The sequence below is a fragment of the Acanthochromis polyacanthus genome, chromosome 3 (genome assembly GCF_021347895.1).
Source record: "Acanthochromis polyacanthus isolate Apoly-LR-REF ecotype Palm Island chromosome 3, KAUST_Apoly_ChrSc, whole genome shotgun sequence".
Classification (NCBI taxonomy): Eukaryota; Metazoa; Chordata; class Actinopteri; family Pomacentridae; genus Acanthochromis; species Acanthochromis polyacanthus.
The window spans coordinates 8,596,088-8,615,665 of NC_067115.1; the positions used below are offsets into that span (position 1 = coordinate 8,596,088).

The following is a 19,578-nucleotide window of genomic DNA, read 5'->3' on the forward strand; positions in this document are numbered from 1 at the left end:
ATACAGAAGTTTTTCAAAGTGAAAGTCCTCTACTTATTTTGCTTTTTGTTGAGGGTGACGTACAGCATTCCCTTGCATGAAAAATGGTCTATCTCAAAGCAACAGAGGTTCCAAAACACTGGATCCTGTGTTTCCCATAATGCAGCTTGATGGCATCAGTGTGTTTTAACACTTTTGTCTTTGAAGCTCCATGTCCTCGTAAAAATGGGCTGTGTTTTGTCTCATCAGTAATATCATCATTATTGTTTTTTTTTTCTTAGATGTGACTGAGTTATCCTCACATGTAGATGCTCAATATAATGAGTAAAAAGAGGTAGTTGGCATTTTAAAACAGTGCTTTACTGCAGTACTTCTTGACTCCACACAAAATGCTACTTTCTTTTCAAGTATTTCCAATTTTAAAGGTTTATTCCACAGAAATTGTACTTTCTGCCCAATTACTTGTGCTTTAAAAGGTTTATTCAATTCAAACAGTACTTTTTAACTAACATGTTGTGGCTTAAAGGGCTTATTTTACCCAAGATACTGCTTTATGTCTAAGTAATACAGTTTTATATGTTTTTTCCAACCCAAATACTATTTTCAAACTAATAAGGTATGGTTTTAAAGGTTTCTTCTACCCAAAATACTACTTTCTTTCCAAGTACTAACAATTTTAAAGGTTTATTCCACCAAAATAATACTTTCTGCTCAACTACTTATGGTTTAAAAGGCTTATTCCACTCTAATAGTACTTTATAACGAACATGTTGTGGTTTAAAAGGATTATTTTACCCATAATACTATTTTGTGTCCATCTATTTGTAATTTTTCTAGGTTTATTCAAACCAAATAGTACAACTCATAGTTTTGAAGGATTAAAATCACCTAAATACCACTTTCTGTTCTTCAGTTGACTTGTTTGTTGTGATTTGCATGCTGAATAAACCGTGTAATTAGCATAATAAGGTCATTACAAGGTGAGATACAAAAAAATAAATCATCCGCTGTGTTTTTTTGGTCAGTAGATCTCCCACAGACTCAATGTTGGGGCTGCCTGTTAGCTTACAGACTGTAGTTAAAATGTGGGAGCCCCTGCACTTCCTATGGCGGCCTGTTGGAGGCGCTGTTGACTGCGATGTGCAGCACAGACGCCATCTTGAGGAGACCCCGAACGCAGCGCTGGTTGGAGGCGACTGACAACAATCTGAGGCTCATCATGACGGGATTACTCACCTCCAAGTAAAGCGGCAGCGCTCCAGTTTCGGGTCACAGGCGTCCAGGGGACAGAAGAGGAGCCGCTCGGCGACGGTTCACCGCTCCGGGTCGTTTTTAACCGAGAGAGGCTGCGCTGTAGCCCGATGGCCGGCTAGCTGCTCCGTGGACTCCACCGCGGCCTGTTCGGGAGGAGGAAGGGTGGTGACGGCGCAAAATGCTCTACCGCTGACTCCCAACAACACGGTCATCCTGCCCAGAGACCCGCTGCGAGTTGGACGACGAGCACGATGCACTTATAGATCTTTTTAAACGCTCTTAGATTCCCGATTTTTGTTTCCGTTGTGAGCCACAGTGAGCGCCGTCTTGCGTACCCTAAATTCCCGAGACATGTCATCCAACTGCACCAGCGCAGCGCCTGTCAGCGCCAGCAAAACCAAGACGAAAAAGAAGCATTTTATAGGACAGAAAGTGAAATTATTCCGTGCAAGCGAACCCATTCTCAGCGTTTTAATGTGGGGTGTCAACCATACGGTAAATACCGCTCCAGTGTCTCCTTTACGCTGCTGTTTTGATTTAGCTAGCCTGTTAGCTTGTTAGCCAGCTGCTCTCATCTGTCAAGCCAGCTTTGATGCTCTAAGTCGGCCGTGTATTTTCTCTATTTCGTTGAAATTCTCCTAATGTTTGACAGTATGCTTGGACTTTAATCTGCTGACCGGGTGAGGAGCAATGAAGTGGCCGTTTTGCTACAGTTTGTTGTGCTGCTGCCTCCGTAGCTCTCCGCCGTTTGCTGTGTTGGAAGACCTCGTTTTGCAGGGATTTTAAGTTTTCAGAAAATGTGCAACATCTGCGGCAGGTCGTGTGTTTGCACAGGCAGCACTGGGATAACAATCAGAAATCATGGATGTTGAAGTGTGGAGAAGTCGTGAGCTGCTGCTGCTGCTGCTGTGGTGCAGGCGTGGAGTGGGAGGGGTGTGACAGGCAGCCGGAGCAGCAGGTTCCTCTGATTTCCAGCTGCACACAGTAGCCTGGTGCCCATTGTTCAAATAAACTTGCTCCCTCCTTGCATTTGTGCTGCTCCTGTGCTCGATCGCCTGCATCAAACTACTGCAGTTTATCCCATCACATCATTCCACTATAAATAGAGCAGAAAATCTATCACATTCACTTTTGGCTGAGGCTGCCTGTGGCTATGAAAAGCTCAGCGAAGGGCAGATTTGGACACCAGTGATGGATGGAGCACTTTGGTCTTTTGTTGCCTAATGTGCAGGAACTCTTGCATAGTTTGATTGAGGCGTGAAAAGCAGCCTCTCAGATCTGACACTCAAGTATGTACTGTGTCAAGTTTTTTGATTTGCGCTGACTTGGACAACAGCTGGTTCTGCATTGTTGCTTCACGGACACAGCAAGGTGTCTGTCATGTCAGTTAAAATATGTTATTGCCTGATTAGCCCAGATGAATTTGTAGTATTTGGGTCTGTTGGAAAATCAGTAATTGCTGCTGCGGAAAGGATTTTTTTTCTTTACTCAAACTACAAACGCTCACAGGCTGTTAAATGAAGTGACGCTGCAAATAAAATGCACACTGCTGGCGAATTAAGGAAGCAGCTAATGATATGGTTATCACTGCAGCATCTTCCAGTATTCAGTGGGTGAACTTTGGCAGTGGGTGTGTGGGTGCAGCACACAGGCCCGATGATTTGAGGTGTGGGTGGGAAGCCGATTCAAGACATCAAACAGACTTATCATCAAAGCCTTCTTTTTCTTCCAGTCAGAAGTTGTATGCATTTTTAATCGCGCCCTCGCTGCGATGCTGGAGGATTTCACTTCAGCACAGTGTCGGTTGGTGTTTAGGTGATGTTCTACGCCACCTGTTTGATGCTGTTAATCCCCAACAAGACAACTACCCACTGATTCACCAGAAATTTAAGTTGAGGAACCTCTATGCTCTGTCACTGACCAGAACAGCGGGTTTCATATTTGTTAAAGGACTGTTTGCCTGCTCTTTGTGATGAATGTGATTCTGCTGGGCACCTCTGAATTCACGTAGGCCCCCAGGCACAAGGAAGCTACCAGACTAGATTAAGTTGTTGAAAATCCAGTTCAGAAACTATGAGCAAAACGTGTTTTGAAATTTAAGATATTTCAATTGTCTTTAGTGGCTGAAATGTTTATCTAGAGGTAAAAGCTTGTGATTAATTCATTTACTTCGGTTTGGCTGTGAACATCACAGCAGCATTCACAGAGCCAGTATTTGTAAACCAGCGCCATGACTGTGAACTGTCCCTTTGCTGTCTGTTTTTAGTGATCAAAGTAATCTGCATGGAGATTTTTGTGAACTTCATCAGTGTGAGCTGTTGCTCTGGACGAGTTTCAGCAGATAAGATCAGTGTCTGGGGGCTCAGCAGCAGCAAGAATCACTGTCTGCGTGTTCTTTGGTCCCAGAGTTAATCATTGGTGATGGTAAACACTCAGAGCTTTGGCTGAATGTGTCACACTAAACTGACAATGTGTGCTGCTTTTAAGCACCAAGCTGTAGTCGCATAAACAAGCTGAATTTCAGGGCAAAATGAAATTCTTGTGCATATTTTTTATCAGGGTTATGCTTTATGTTGTGATGTTTAGAGCCCAGATCTGTTTGATTGCACAACAGCAGAACTTTGCGTAGGAGTCTGTTTTAAGCCTGTAATTGCAAAAGCCAATATTGCTGCTTTGATTCCTGTTATTTCTATTAAAAAAGTGCAATCTGTTTGTGTGAAGATCAGCTGTTTGCACTTTTCTCTCTTCTCTTTTCTCATCCTTCTCTCTTTCTCACTTCTCTCCTCCAGATTAATGAGTTAAGTAATGTGCCTGTACCAGTTATGCTGATGCCAGATGACTTTAAAGCCTACAGTAAGATCAAAGTGGACAACCACCTATTTAACAAGTAGGTACAACAGCTCATGCACTGTCACTGCAGTATGTCAAAGGCAAAATCTGTAACCCAGGAGTAAACACAAAAGGTCGAACCTCCACCAGAGTTCAAAACGCCTTCTGCCACAGTGATTGATAGGTTTATTCAGAAAAGCATGTTTGTATATCTTTGATTAAACTCTCAAAGTGTATGATAATACACCTGGATAAAGCCTGTTTTTCTGGTTAAAAATGACTGGTTTTGCACCCTTTAGATCCTTTCACAGATTCAAAAGCAGACCAAGGTTGTAGTCCAAAAAATGGCCTGGTGGACTGAAATCTTCAACTAAATAATCAGTTAGAGGCTGAGAAATAAATCTACACGTTATCTGTAGATTAACTACATGTTCCACAGAGCACTGAGAGATGTATACGTGCTCCCCTTATTAGCCTAAATACATTCAAAATCAACATACAAAGCTAGGGTCTGCAGCATATTGCATAATTTGAGCCTGGTTGTTTTATATCGGAAACAGACTGGGAGTTGAGCAGCTGCACAGATTCATATGATTTCAGCTATTGAGGAATAAAACAGACAAGTTAGCTGCTGTTTTTAGATGATCTCACATGTTGCTTGTTCAGCTGCGACAACCAAACTGCTGTTTGCAAAGTTTACACTCGACTTCTTTAAGCTTGAAAACTTGGGGGTGTTCTTCGGTGGTCTTCTTCCTCCTGTTGCCAAAAATACCAGATTAGTCCAAGACGTCTGTTGGTGTAGCACTTTCCGCCTTAATGTCCGGCCAATGAGGATTTGATCAGATGAGAGCGTATCGACCAATCGATCAGTCCACCTGCACACCAAAGCCCTGCAGCAGACCTTCGAATAGCCTGATATTTGCTGTGTTCAGAGTGAATCCATAATGAGACGGTGTGTATATTCTTGCAGGCTCAGGTTACACTCGCACAGCTTGCTGTCAAAGCGCCGCTGGACACTTAACTGAGCTGCTTTGCATTTCAAATCATCCTCGTGGTAGAAGTAGCAGAGTAGAACCACTGACTGTGCAGTGTTTTCTTTACGAGCTACAGGAACGTGTCCCTTTGGTCTTGTATACTGATAAAAAGGTCTTTTTAAATACCTTTTTTCTGAGAGTGCTGGAATTGAAATTTCAAGTGTGTGTGTGATGATCATGAAGCTGTTTTAATGTCTCTAACCAGCACATGTGGTGGAAAGTAGTGCTTTTATAACTTCAGTGGTCTGTAGCTGATTATTTAAAAACAAAATAAGGAAAGAGGAGGCGGCTGGTAGAGATGGAGACACCTGATGACCAAAGCAAGGCTGTAGACTGAAAGATACTGAATCAGTGAACGAAAAAAGCAATCAAGTCAATTATAATAGGCAGTGCCACAAAATTATATGAACATTAATCACAATAATGATTTTAGCTTCCCACCATTTTATGATCAAAATTAACTGTGGTATGTACGTTTAAATATACACTTTTCTCATGACATACAGTCCGCACCTATCTGCACTGTTTTTTCCGCTCATAGAAAACAGCACAAGTCGAAAAAAGTCTCAGTTTCATCTGGGACAGTTGTGACATTAAAATGCCCTATTTTACTCTTTTCAAAGTAGTCTTTGGTCAAACACCTGTCTGAGTCCACCACAGTCACCGAGCAGCATCAACCGCAGCCTGCACTGTGGGGCATTTAGGGAACACCGGTAAATGTAGGGTCTATTGATAAAGCAGATGTTCAGCAAGTGATGTTTTCCCTGTGACCAGGTGGAAGGTGCGACTTAATAAGAAAGTTGGTCACAGCAGTGCTACCAGTGAAAAAGTTAGTGTGGCACTTTGCTGTGACTGATGCTGCAGCAGTTTAGGTGCACATGCTTTGGGGTCTTTAATGCCTCGAAGTCTCATGCTTTCAAACCTGCCAGACTACTTTTACAGCTGCTGATATATATTTACTATTATTTTATACCTCATTCAAAGAGCCTGTATGATGCTTTTTGCTGTTTTGTGTTTCCTTTAGTCTGCTCGATAGTGGTTTTGTGTGTGTAAAACTCCTCGCAAAGCCCAAAATCCACACGAAAGGGAGCAATTCTTTAATGCAGAAAACTCAGAACACATAAGATGTTTTGGGAAGACTCAAAAAATTCAATTATGAACCTGTAAAATGTGCAGAATTTGGGCTCTTTAATCGGATAAAAGCCTCATTGAGATTTAAAGCCGTTATTCAGTAGTGACCTGACCAAGACAGCAGCAAATATAACTGCAATATGCAACAAAAATCAAACAAAAACAGTGAGAATTGCAAACATGGTTTCAAAATACACTCACCAAGATATCTATTTATTGGAGCCTTTAAAGTTGACTTTAATTCTCCCATAGTAAGTAGTTGGGATTATTTCAGGTCCTTCTGAGGTTCATTCCAGGGGAAAGAGGCAGCGTATTTCAAAGCTTTATTGCCTGAATCTGTTTGTGACTCTGGGGACAAACATTTGCAGAATATTTTGAAATATTTCTCTGTTCTGTTGAAGAAATTTCTGAGCACAACTCTATCTGTTCTTTCATGCCAATATCATGGCTTCAGTATGAAATAACCACGGCAGTGATGCAGAAATTACTAACAATTTGTCATTTTAGTCCTAATAGTACGGATTTGCTGTTGTTTGTGATTATATATTTTGTGTTTCTTTGCGTGAACAAAATAAATTCTATCTGCTGTTTTCCTCTATGAATATAGAAGGTCAATGCAAAAGAGTCTAAATTCACAAAATGTCAGTTTTGTAGATTCAAATCTAAATTAAAATGAGATGTAGAGTTCACTTTGCTGTTCACTGTTCGTTAAATGTCAACTCTGCATTGTGTTTGGGTCTGTTTAGGATCCAAACGGAACAAAGCAAACATTTTACAAACAGACTGAAGTCAGCTAGTCTTGTTTGTTCCTCATTTTCAGTGATGAACCTCTTTCTGGTTCTGACTTTTTTTTTTCCTCTTGTCTGTCAGAGAAAACCTGCCTAGTCGCTTTAAGTTCAAAGAGTACTGTCCCATGGTGTTCAGGAACCTGAGGGAGAGGTTCTGCATCGATGACCAGGACTACCAGGTGAGCTGCTCGGAGCTAGAAGATCCAGCAGATGCTGATGGGATGAAATTAAATGAAATTTCCCAGCTCCTCTAGTGGCAGTTTGAAGTTTCTGCTTTGAAGTATTAATGTCTTTTCTTTGTCAGAACTCTCTGACCCGGAGCGCCCCGCTCAACAGCGACTCCCAGGGTCGCTTTGGCAACCGCTTCCTCTCCAGCTACGACCACCGCTTTGTAATCAAAACTGTGTCCAGTGAGGACATCGCTGAGATGCACAACATCCTAAAGAAATATCATCAGGTAGAGGCCCTCTGATTTCTGATTTAGCACCTTAATATCTTCAATGTGGGGACATGTAGAGTGGATTATAGGAGAGAAACTCAGGAGCATTAACTAGTGAACATAGTTCGAGATTTCTGTCTGTTGTTCTGAAGTTAACCCTCTGAACTCCAAAACTTGCTGGTGTGTTGGTAACCCACAGTTCACCATAAATACAAACTGTAAAAATAGAATATTCAGATTTTTAACTTTACGGTGGTTCGTCAGCTCCTCATCTGCGACATGCTTTTCAGTTGGAAAACTTCACCAAGTCTAAGTTTGTAGTTGTGAAATTTCATCAGCATCACTCTATGCTACATGTCTCATTTGAAAACCCAATAGAAAGAAGAACATTTGCACCAAGCAGATTCAATAAAAAAATTGAAAATGTGTCCTTTATGTCAAAGGTCTGTAATGATTAGGGATGGGAGAGAACGCTGGAGGATCGAAAAGCTCCGACGTTCACGGTACTTTGAAGAGTAAGAAGAATGTTGTGTTGCCTACTTTTTAGTTATTCATTTCTTAAAGTTATTTTGGGGGGCTTTTTTATCCTGTATTATAGCTGTAAGGGCAGAGAGGCAGGAAAACGTGGGGAGAAGAGAATGGGGGAAGGACATGCAACAAATGACTGTGGTCGGACTTGGACCTATGGCTGCTGTATCGGGGACTCCAGCTCCTGTTTATGAGCCGCCCGCTCAACCAGTTGAGCTATGAGGCTTTCTAAATCCAAAATGTTGTTCCGTCTGTCTGACTCTGTAGCTCCAACAGGCAGTTATAAAGCCATATATAATTAATATAATGCCATATATAATTTATGGAATTCTAACTGTGTCATACTGGCACAGAAAACACAGAGTTCCCTCCACTTCTAGCCGTCGTTGGGCTGTTTCCATAGAGGTGCAGCACTTTATATTGCAGTGAAAATTGAGCCCACAGTGAGAAAAAATGAGACGGAAGCAAAACAAAACACCCAGAAACTGCTTGGAGTTCAAAGGGTTAAACATGCATATAAATTGTGCAGCTCTGCCGATTGATCTGAGCTAAGGTCATTTTTAATGAGTCTTCATACTGTATATTTGATTCCTCACTCCCACACTCTCCCTGGTTGTCTGCAGTTTATAGTGGAGTGTCATGGCAACACGCTGCTCCCTCAGTTCCTGGGCATGTACAGGCTAACGGTGGACGGAGTGGAGACGTACATGGTGGTGACCCGGAATGTATTCAGCCATCGCCTCACTGTACACCGCAAATACGACCTAAAGGTGAACTCCAATCATTTTTAAACTCTTTTTTTTTTTTTTTTTTTTTTTCCCCCAACAATTTACTGTTGTTTTACAGGTTGTCCTTGTTTGGTTAAATTACAGATAATAACTAATAAAATCACAAACCAAAAATTAATTGACATGCTAAATGTAAAAAGAAAAATAAATACAGGCTAAAGCATTCCAACATTAGATCAGCAAAATGTGATTATTTTGCAAATATTTGCCATTATTTAAAAGAAAAGAAATTGTATGTTATGTGACATGATTTTACTTTTTTGTGAAATTTTTACATTTTATTTTTATTACAGTAATAGTTTGCTCTTTTTACGATGTTTGACTCACTGTTTTTTTTACTGTATTAAAGTCAGCAGAAATGTCCTTATTTTTGCAGATACTGGTTTCTGTTTAAAAGAAAAATGATTGAATGTTTTTGCTATATTTAGATCAGCAAAAATGCCATTATTTTGCAAGTATTCGCCGTTATTTAAAAGAAGAGTTTTGTATGTTATATGACATATTTTTACTGTTTTTGTGAAATTTTTGCATTTCATTTTTCAGTAAAAGTTTGGTCTTTTTACAACATTTGACCCACTGTTTTGTTTTGTTTTTTTTTGCTGTATTTAAATCAGCAGCAGTGTCATTACTTTTGCAGATACTGAATGCTCTTTGAAAGAGAAATTATGTATTTTAAGGACTGAAAATTGACAATAATTTTTAACTGTTATTTTATAGATTTTTCCTGTTTTGTTAGATTACCAGTAATAACTGGTGAATTCACTGGATATTGTATATTGATTTACACGTTAACTATAAAACAAACAAACCGTAAAACTGTAAATAATCACATTAAATTGTACACAACCAAAGTCTCAGTTTTCACAAATTTGTAATGTAAGGGTATTATCTAAATGTTTTTCACTTTATTGCTTAAATATGTAATTTGCTGTAGTCTTTTTAAACATACTGTTGTATTTTTGAGTAGCTGATTTTTTTTAATGATTACTGACTTATTGCAGGGTTTTTCTTGCATAGACAAATTTTTAAACAGGCACTCCTCCGAAGTAAAATCCCCAACAGAAAAAATAGGTGAGATAAGAACTGAGAATGAAAGCATAATAAATTTTTAGCCAGTTTTGTTGACTGGGCCTTCATTCACTCAAACATAGTAAACATTTTTGTTAATTAAATGATCAGAAATAACAGGAAGAAGTATTGATTTCTGTCAAATGAGGTGTTAACTGGATTTTACTTGAGTTGCCTACTAAAGGCCTATTCTGAATGGGGGGGAAAACTGCATTGTTACGATGTCCAATTCTTTTTTTTTTTTTTTTTTTTGGCTGATCTTTAAATCCCTGGTTCTCTTTACAAAGCAAGTGAGAACTTGGTCCCTTACTTTTTTTTTTAAATGTTTAGAGCCTCCATACGTCTTGCAGGTATCATTTTGTCAGGGAATTTAATTAGTGAAAGGTTCATTGTGGTGTACTTGCAGGAGATTATAAATCCAGGTCATCAGTAAAGCCTGATAATTCTCAGTTTGCACTGAAGATTATGATTTATAGTAGACTTGAGTGCAGCACACTGAAAAGAAAAAATCCTTCAGCGCACACGCCTTTTCTCCTGCCAAGAACCCTCTGGAGAAAACATCCTTCGCTTTCTAGCCTGACAGTTTTAAGAAGACGCCGTCTCAGTTTCAGTGGATAGTATGCTAACGATTCCTCTGATGTATCCTGCGCCGCTTTCAATTAATTCTATTTTTGTTCTTATTTTTTCAGGGTTCTACGGTCTCAAGGGAAGCCAGCGACAAGGAGAAGGTGAGTTTTCTATCTGTGCGCTGACGGCTGCTGACATGATGGGACAGAAATAGCCGCCCCGAGCTCAGCCCAGCAGCAAACTTGTCAAATGACGGCTAAATTAAGTAGTTATAAGTAAGCAGATGTATTCTAGTAGAACCTCGTGCCTCATGCTGCCAGAGCATAACACGCTTGTTTGGTGTGTCAGTAGACGGTCATTAAGTCTCACCGTCTAGTCAGACATTTAAGGACCACTGTTGATTCTGACCTTAATCTCTTGTCATATTATAATAATTATGACTGTATGAATAGTCGCACGCTCTGAATCCTGCAACAGCTGCAGATGTAGGTGTGGTTCCTGGACCTCTGGAAGTTTAATAACCAAATAAAACAGATTTGGTTTGAACATAAAACCTGTAAAACTGAAATGTTTCTTGCAGCTGTTTAGTGATATTGTTTCTTCTCTCCAGGCTAAAGAGCTCCCCACTTTTAAAGACAACGACTTCTTGAATGAAGGCCAGAAGCTGCAGATAGGAGACGACAACAAGAAGTACTTTTTGGAGAAGCTAAAAAGGGATGTCGAGGTAAGAAATATATTCAAGTTTTTACCTTCTCTGCTGAAGAACTGAACAGTTTTACAGCAAAATTAACTGAGAGCTTTATTCTATGTATCTCTCTGCACATACCATCGATACTGAGAAAATCCAAATTAGTTTTACAGATTTTTATGGCTTGTTTTGACGTTCTGTGTGGAGTTTTTGACCACTAGGAGTGCTGTGGAGCTGTACATGAACAAATGTGTTTAAATTAAGAGATAGAGATGCATGGTCTGGTTTTCTGGGGATTTTTTTGAAGCAATGAAAGAAATATGAAGAACTGTCAATGATTTAAAAACACATTTTTACAAGCAATTTCTTAAAAAAATCACACTCTCTTCACTGTGTTTAAGCCAATATGTAATTAATAATAAATATTATTGTTTTACAAATATTCTCTGCTACTTCAAGGAATAAAAAATTGTAAATGACTTTCATTGTATTACAGTTTTTCACATTTTTGTAAACGTAGGAGCCAAGAAATATTGAATAAACAGCCTATTATAATGACGTGACCAAGGTATAAACAAACGAAACGGCACTAAAAAAAGAATGTGTTGAAATTAAAAGATAGGGAAACACGTTTACATTGACTATATATTTGAAGTAATAATGGAAATATGTAGAACTAAAAATGATTAAAAAGAAAAAATAATGACAAAAATAAAATAAAGGGGGCAGCATCTAATTCAGATAAGGATCTAAACTATTTGTGTTTCTGTTTAATGTCGTAAATTTAATATCATTTGATTTGGACTAAAGCTATTTATACATATCACTAATTGATCATAGAAGTTATCGTTAGGTTCAGTATTTCCCTACAACTTTAAGTGAGGATATTATTTAATTTCTTCATTCAATTTATTGCTCAAATGTGCGATTTACTGTAACTACTGTTGTGAACTACTGTTTTTGTGTATCAGTTTTTTTGATACTGCATTGAGTGGAGTGGAGTCTTTCACTGGTGGAACTGTTTCTCTTTAAGTGGGTCCCAATTTTGGTGTTTGCTGTTTCTATTTGACGGCAAAATCGATACATAAACATCAATATTTTCTTATTGTTGTGTCTTGATGTGTCTTTTTTGGCTCCAGTCATCGATCAGCTGCAGTCAGAGCTTCAGTTTTACACAATGACGACTGCAGCAAAGTCCGATTCAATGCAGTAAATGTTTGAAAGGCTTTAAAAGTCTGGGCAAACTTGAGATTATCGCAGAGCAAAAATTTAGTGTGTGCACATTGCAGAGTTTGAATTTCAGACCACAACAGCACCAACACCTGAAGAGGAAACGCAAAGGCCCTTCGGCACAGAGGTGCTTTGCTTCTTCTGCACTCTGCATTCACATACGCTGCATTTTAATCCAGCTGAATTCCCAATCATGCTGTCCTCAATTGCATATTATTCAGTTTCTTTTGTCAGACAGCAGAATTGGTTTGAAATAGTGCTGGAATGTTATTTAATGTTAACCAGACGTCACTTCAAGATGCTCCTCTGCGGCTAAAATCCAGATTTTAAAACCGCGACGTTGTCCGATAAAATCCCCAAACACACGAGTCAAAGGTGACGGCTGTGAAGTAGGTTCTATTTATGTAGAATTCGAAGCTACTACCAGAATCAGAGAACAACTACATAATAAGAAGAAAAGATGCTTTTAAGTTTTCTATATCCATGTTGCACCGTTTAATATGCAGACTAAGCATTTTACTTGCAAACGGTATAAAAGAAACTTGGATTTCTTTTGGAGTTGCACTTAGCAGGCGCTTAAATAGGGGTTTGTCTTTTTTATTTATGTTATGTTGCAAGTTTAACGCTACAGTTTTGCACTTGAATTTGTAAACGTTTGTTTATATTTCATACTGGGCTGCATCATACAACAGCATACAGTCAGCAAAATGAAATTAACTTATATTAATCAGTTTTTTTTGTGGAGGACAATTAATCATTTCAACTAATGAGAAAAATAGTCAATGGATTAATTGATAAATAATTGTTAGTCGCAGCCCTACACTCCTGCAGTCAAGTAGTTTTAGACATCTACAAATGCAGAAAGGAGCCACTGGGTGGTTTTCGTTGTGTTAACTTCTGCTTCCTCTCTCCTGCTGTCATGTGGACATTGCTTCCCTTATGTCACCAGCAAGGATCTATATATTACCACAAAGAGCGAGGAAATACATGTGTATCGTATGCAGAAGTCTTGTCAAACAGCACCACGTATAAATGCAGCACCTTTGTAGGTGTCGGTTTGGTTTAACAGGTGATCTCGCTGTGCAGCACATCAAAAGTAACTTGGTTTGGTTAATACTGATGCTGTGAAACCAAAGATTTGATTTGGCAGCTTTATCTCCTCCGTCTTCACATCTTTCCTTCACTCTCACATCTGGCTGAGAGAGAGTTAAGACATGATTTAGGTAAGCGAGGAGACACATTAGCAAAAAAGAAAAACTCACAGAACAAGAGTGTTACCATGCAAATATTAAACAATGCAATTTTTAAAGTTCAGTTTTGCAGTTAGGTTTTATGAGGAAAGAAATGCCATTCATTGTGTGCATTTTGGTGAATAATATTGAATACAAACATAAATTTTGTATTGCAACACAATTCCACAAGACGCCTTTACTTTGAGTTTAAAAAATGTGGTATTTCTTGCTTCAGAGACAACTGAAATGTGTGTGTGGCACAGAGTTATTGAATTGTAGTTCTGCTTTATTTTGCTAAATGTTTGTATGCTTGCTTGATTTCACTTTTAAAAATGCAGCATCTTTTGTTAAATTTTAAAGGGAAAACTATTGAAATGTGTTCATATTACTTTAAAGTAAAATCTGAATAAAAGTATTCTCTCACATTCTCTACCAAAGAGTTTAGATACTAGGACAGAAAACATGAAGCACTGAACTGAGGTTCAGCCTTAGAAAGCAGTGAAGACTGTTCGGTTTAATGTGCAACATTTGTTGAATGTATTTACATTCTAACTTTTTGAACGTGGTTCCAGACTGTCAGAAGACGTTACATCAATGAGTCTGCCACAACAGCTGAGCGTGTTTCATTTAGCACCTCAGAAAAACATTACAGCTCCTGCTAATCACAGTTGTTGGAAAATTCATTGACTCAGTTTTCAGAAAACCGCTTTATTCTCTCATTGGATTCATTCTCAATTGGATCAATTTTAAATCAGTTACCTGCTTCCTATCTGTGACCATGACGTGTAGATTGCTTCATTATATTACCAGGAATTGTTGTTGCATACAGCAAAGACTTAAGCAGCTTTTCTGTCATTCTTTGATTAATGACTGTGAATAAATATTACATGTCTTAAAACAGGTCTTACAAAAGGTGAATCCTGCAGAAATCCAGTGCAGAACCCATCGCTAGAGTTTGATAGTGTCACTGTGTTCCTTTGTCTCTCAGTGAATTCACATTTAAACTAAGATTTCTGTTGTCCGCCTCAGTTTAATAACCTTAAAAAGATGAGTTGTCTCACTCTAACACTTAATTTTGTGTGATATCAAGTCAAACTTTGACAGGAAAGACTGTCACCATGTAAATTTTTACTCTTGAGCCTCACAGAAGCCCAAAATGTGCCAGTAAAACATTAAAGTAACTGTACTCTGTTTGTGTTTTAGTTCCTGGCCACCCTGAAGATCATGGACTACAGCCTCCTGGTGGGGATCCATGACGTAGAGCGAGCAGAGCAGGAGGAGATGGATGTGGAGGGCGGCGGCGAAGAGGACGAGTACGAGAACGACGGGATGGGAGGTGGCGTGCTCACCGGCTCCTTCGGCACGCCTCCCGACAGCCCCGGAAACCCCCTCAACTGTGGGGGGTTCTTCGGCCCCGGGGAGTTCGACCCCTCTGTGGACGTTTACGCAATCAAGAGCCACGACAGTGAGCATCGTATTTATTGTCCCGACCAACTTACTGAGCATAGCTGTAGTTTAGATATGTGGCCAAGGAAGTAGAAAATTGACTGAACTTCCAGACATGCAGCATATAACTTAACTATTTTTACTTATTTTCCATTTACCTCTGCCACCATTGTCCTTTAACAGTACTATTTTTGTCTATTGTGAGGTTTAGAGTGTAGTTTTCTACAGTCAGTAGTTTTTGTTTACTACTGACTGTAGGACGAATTGCCCCTCAGGGATAGTGAAGATTGTCTTTTTACTCAAAGAATTCAAAACTAAGCAGTGGAGCAGGAAGGTTAAATTGCAGGCAGCCTTGATAGTTTTTTTTCCAGGTAAAACTAAAACCTCCTGATCTTGTTTTTTTTTTTTTTTTGGCGACAGGTGCTGTGAAGAAGGAGGTGTACTTCATGGCGATCATCGACATCCTTACGCACTATGACGCTAAGAAAAAAGCTGCACATGCTGCCAAAACTGTGAAACATGGGGTGAGTGTTAAGACTGCATCACGATCCATCAATCTGTGGCTCCACAAGAAAAGGCCTGAAGTTACCACAATGCAGATGCACAGCACATTCATTTACAACTGGGGCGGCTGTGGATCAGGTGGTAGAGCGGGTCGTCCAATGATCGAAGGGTCGGCGGTTCGATTCCCGCTCTCGCCTAGTCATGTGCTGTTGTGTCTTTGGGCAAGACATTTAACCCATCTTGCTGGTGTATGAATGCGTGTGAATGTTGGTGGTGGTCGGAGGGGTCGGAGGGGCCGTAGGCGCGGATTGGCAGCCATGCTTCTGTCCGCCCCAGAGTGAGAATGTGTGAGCGTATGGTTGAATGGAAGCAATTGTTGTATAAGTGCTTTGAGTACTCTGAGTAGTAAAGCGCTATATAAGAGCAAGTCCATTCATTCATTCATACAACTTTACAAACACACTGTATGACTCTGGGAAGAATTGTTTCACATTTAAAATGTATTCACTGAAATGCCCTTTCAAATACAGCAGTGCTTGCAGTCTAAAGGTGTGCTTCTTCAGCTGCAGTCTTCCTTTGAGGCGTGCTGTTATCAGCTGCTTCGAAAATAAGGTTCGGTTTTGGATAAATAAAAACTCAGCCTTCACTGTAAGACATTTCTCTTTAAATCCAGGGATTCCAACTGTATGTGTGCGCTTTGCAGCGATACTTTTGTTAGCTTTGCTGAATGCGCTCCATGCAATCTAATTTTAAATGTATTCAACTTTTATTAAATGATTTCTTCTGATTGCAATGCAAAAAAATCACAGATTGCATGTTTGTTGATTCATTCAATCAACCTTGATTTAAACTCAGGATACATTGAAGTTTTTAGGTCTCAATTAAATATAACTGTACAAGAAAAAACTGATTAATACATCTGAAGCAGAACTTTATATAAGTCATGATAAAACTGTTATTTTCTGTTATGCCTTTTGGGCACTTGGAAAAATGTTGAACATATAGATGCCAGTTTTTCTCAATTTTTGTAAAATAAAAGCTTCAAAGAAATTCAACTATGTCACACTGAACAGAAAACATTTCTAAGTTCTCTCTACTTCTAGTCATTGTTGTGCTGTTTCTAATACATTACAGGATTTTGTGAAAAATCAGCCCACAGTGAGCAAAAATGCCCAGAAACGGTTTGAAATCCAGAATTTGATCCATCATTCTTTTTCCGTCTAGTCTGTTTCATGTTATCTCAAGCTTAAAAGTCACTCATCACTGAAATCAGCTCTCACGTTGTTTGAAATTCTGTATGAAGTCTAAACGGTCTACATATTAGAACACTTAATTTATGACTCATGAAAAGCAGACACCTACCTCTGCACCGAGGGCCTAATTTCTGTTTTCAGTGTGTCGTCATACTGAAGCACAATCCTGATTAGTTCAAGACACTTTAATCCCTTTCTAATGGCATCTTCACACATGGTAAGGGGTGTGAGAAGCTGCACTGTTTTACTATTTATTTTCTAAGCCTGACATGGAAGAGAGGGTTTCTTTGTTTGCTTTTAACAGTTTTGAAAGAATTGAAAAAAATATATATTCCAAAGTATTCTGTACTACACAGTAATATGTCCATTATTTTTCTTTTGATAAATCGATTCATCAGTTATGTTGTTTGGTTAATAAAATGTCAGAAAATGGTGAAAAATGTGCATCAGCATTTCCCAAAGCTCAAAATGACACATTTTTGTGTTTTTGTTCTCAATCCAAAGAATTTCACTTTCATAGCTGTGGAAAGAAAGCAAAAATATTCACCTTTTAGAAGCTGTAATTACAGAATTCCTAGAAAATTCTTCAAATCAATATGAAAAATGTTGATTGAAGCTTTTAAAAACAAACATTGTTGGTCTTGATCATATTTTCTCTTTTTGTTCCTCAGGCGGGGGCCGAGATCTCGACAGTGAACCCGGAGCAGTACTCCAAACGATTCTACGAGTTCATGTCCAACATTTTATCATAGACTCATCTCCCAGCCCAGCCAGTTCTCGTCATAGATCTGTCAAACGCCACTTACTTATTTCTCTCCTCCTGCACCTCGGTGTAGGTCCGTCTCCCTTCCGCCTCTTTCTCTCTGCTCTCTTTTAAAAGAAAAAAAAAAAACTTCCAGCGTCCTCCCACAGCTGGCAGCAGCCTGGCAGGACGGACTCATCCAGCCTGTTACAGTCCCCACATCACCACCTCCGCCACCGCCGCCTCCTCAAACTTGTGAAAACCCCTCACCTAATCTGGATCCTTATAATCTCCCTGTCCTATTTTTTAAAAAATGTCCTCCTCAGCCACCTTGTTGCTCCTCACGCCAGCACGGAAACTGTCTCACTAATGCCTTGAACGAGTGTGTCAGCTTCAGCAGTTAACAGTCCGTTAGTAGAGTCTCTTCGGTTTCTGTTCATGTTGTTGTTGTTCTTATGATTTCTATTAGACACACAAACACACATGCGTGCACACACCAATGTAAACACAGATGCAGAATGGTCAGATTGCATGACAAACTTCTTCGACAGTCGCCATCAGGCTTCTCTCTCAGCAACAACAAAAAAAAGACAAATTTGGAATGACAGGGGATAAACACATTAATATATAATGGTGTATTAAGTAAATGAATGCAATATCAAAAATGCATGGCTGACGTGTACATGAGACTCCACCAGTCGAAACATCAAACCACTGAACTTTTGAGTGTTATGACGAAAACAACAAAAAAGAGAAAAAAAAATCGGTGTTTGAATGTTATGTTGCCATATTGTTTTTGGATATTTCTGAAAATTTTAACCATGAGCTTGGTGGAGGTTGGTCTAAGAAAAAAATTTACATAAAAAGGGGAATTCTGCAGCAAATACTTGTTTTATTACCATAAGGATCATTTTTATATCTTGTTTACATTAATGTAGCAATTTTGTGTTTGTATACAGTATTGTTTTGTTACCAACAGACATTAGGAAAAAGGTTACTTGAAAATGATTCATTGCATATTAAAGGGAGTTTTATCTTGTTTTTGTGTTTTTGGCTGCGCTCGTTTCTTCTCCGCTCTGGAGCTTGTGTCGACACGCCAGTAATGATAATACAATTCTTAATTTTATATTTTAGGAGGATTGGTTTTTAAAAACGCTTTGTTGCTTCTGTTGCCATCTCGAGTGTCGTTTCTGGCCTTGTAGCAGTGGTTGGGCTAAAAATATTTAGCTGTCAGCTGAGGAGAACTGAGAAATAGTTGGGAAAAGCTTATAAGAGAACGTTCTTTTTCTTTATGTCCAAAAGATTTTCATGTGTAACAAAGCAGTATTGGAATGGTTAGTGAGTAGATTAAAAAGTCACTCAGTCTAAAATTGAAGCAACAGAGATCATTAAAACTTCAGTTTCAGTCAAATTCAGCTCAAAAACTTCTCTTCATGTCCAATTCACAAACACATCTAAATCCCTCAGATTTTGAAGGCTTTGAAAAATGTAAAAGGAAAAACAAAGTTAGGCCCAAGCTGAATTCTGTCAGTATTAATCAATGAACAACTGTTATTAGATGTATTTTCAGGTGTCTTTGCCTCTTATTTTGACAGGAACAGTGCAGACAAGGACAGGAAAGAGCAGCAGAAATCGCATGCAGTATTACAGCCAGGATTCAAACCGGAGCTCTGCAGCTTGGAATATCTGGTACGCGTCCTAAACACTCAGACACTGGACCATAAACTGCTGCTTTTAATATGTAATTCTGGATATACATGGCTGATTTACACTCCTTTATTTAACGAGGAAGATTATCATTATTATAGACAGAATCCTTTAGCTACAGAGAGGTCAGTTATTTAAAAGAAATATCGATAGCTTTTCATTACCTGAGACCAAAGCAGTTTCAGTGCTCTGGCTGCACCTTGTCACTTTTTAAGATCCAGAGCACATAATATGTTAGCTAACTAATGTGTGCATCCTGCAATTTTTTTTAGATATTAAAGTCAGTTCTTTGGTGCAGGGCGTTGAATTAAGTTCATATGACACATCTAAAAGGTTGCAGCAAGAATTTTGAAGTTCTTGCTACAATAACG

At 39.0% G+C, this 19,578-nt stretch overlaps 1 protein-coding gene across 1 annotated transcript; it reads left to right on the forward strand.

Moving 5' to 3' along the window:
* Positions 1 to 1,111: 1,111 nt before the first annotated feature.
* Positions 1,112 to 18,539, forward strand: LOC110950649 (phosphatidylinositol 5-phosphate 4-kinase type-2 beta). The gene is made up of 10 exons (XM_022193361.2): positions 1,112 to 1,728; positions 4,023 to 4,120; positions 7,098 to 7,194; positions 7,320 to 7,472; positions 8,606 to 8,752; positions 10,528 to 10,566; positions 11,016 to 11,129; positions 14,759 to 15,020; positions 15,422 to 15,525; positions 17,430 to 18,539. Exons 1-10 carry the CDS (start codon positions 1,585 to 1,587, stop codon positions 17,508 to 17,510), a joined length of 1,239 nt encoding a protein of 412 aa, XP_022049053.1. The 5' UTR covers positions 1,112 to 1,584; the 3' UTR covers positions 17,511 to 18,539.
* Positions 18,540 to 19,578: the final 1,039 nt, after the last annotated feature.

What these genes read in the sequence shown, in the direction of transcription:
- LOC110950649 (XM_022193361.2), top strand. Translation starts at nt 1,585, where the DNA reads ATGTCATCCAACTGCACCAGCGCAGCGCCTGTCAGCGCCAGCAAAACC. An exon ending in GACAACCACCTATTTAACAA is followed by an intron (nt 4,121 to 7,097) that starts GTAGGTACAACA and finishes CTTGTCTGTCAG; the next exon opens with AGAAAACCTGCCTAGTCGCT. An exon ending in TCGATGACCAGGACTACCAG is followed by an intron (nt 7,195 to 7,319) that starts GTGAGCTGCTCG and finishes TTTCTTTGTCAG; the next exon opens with AACTCTCTGACCCGGAGCGC.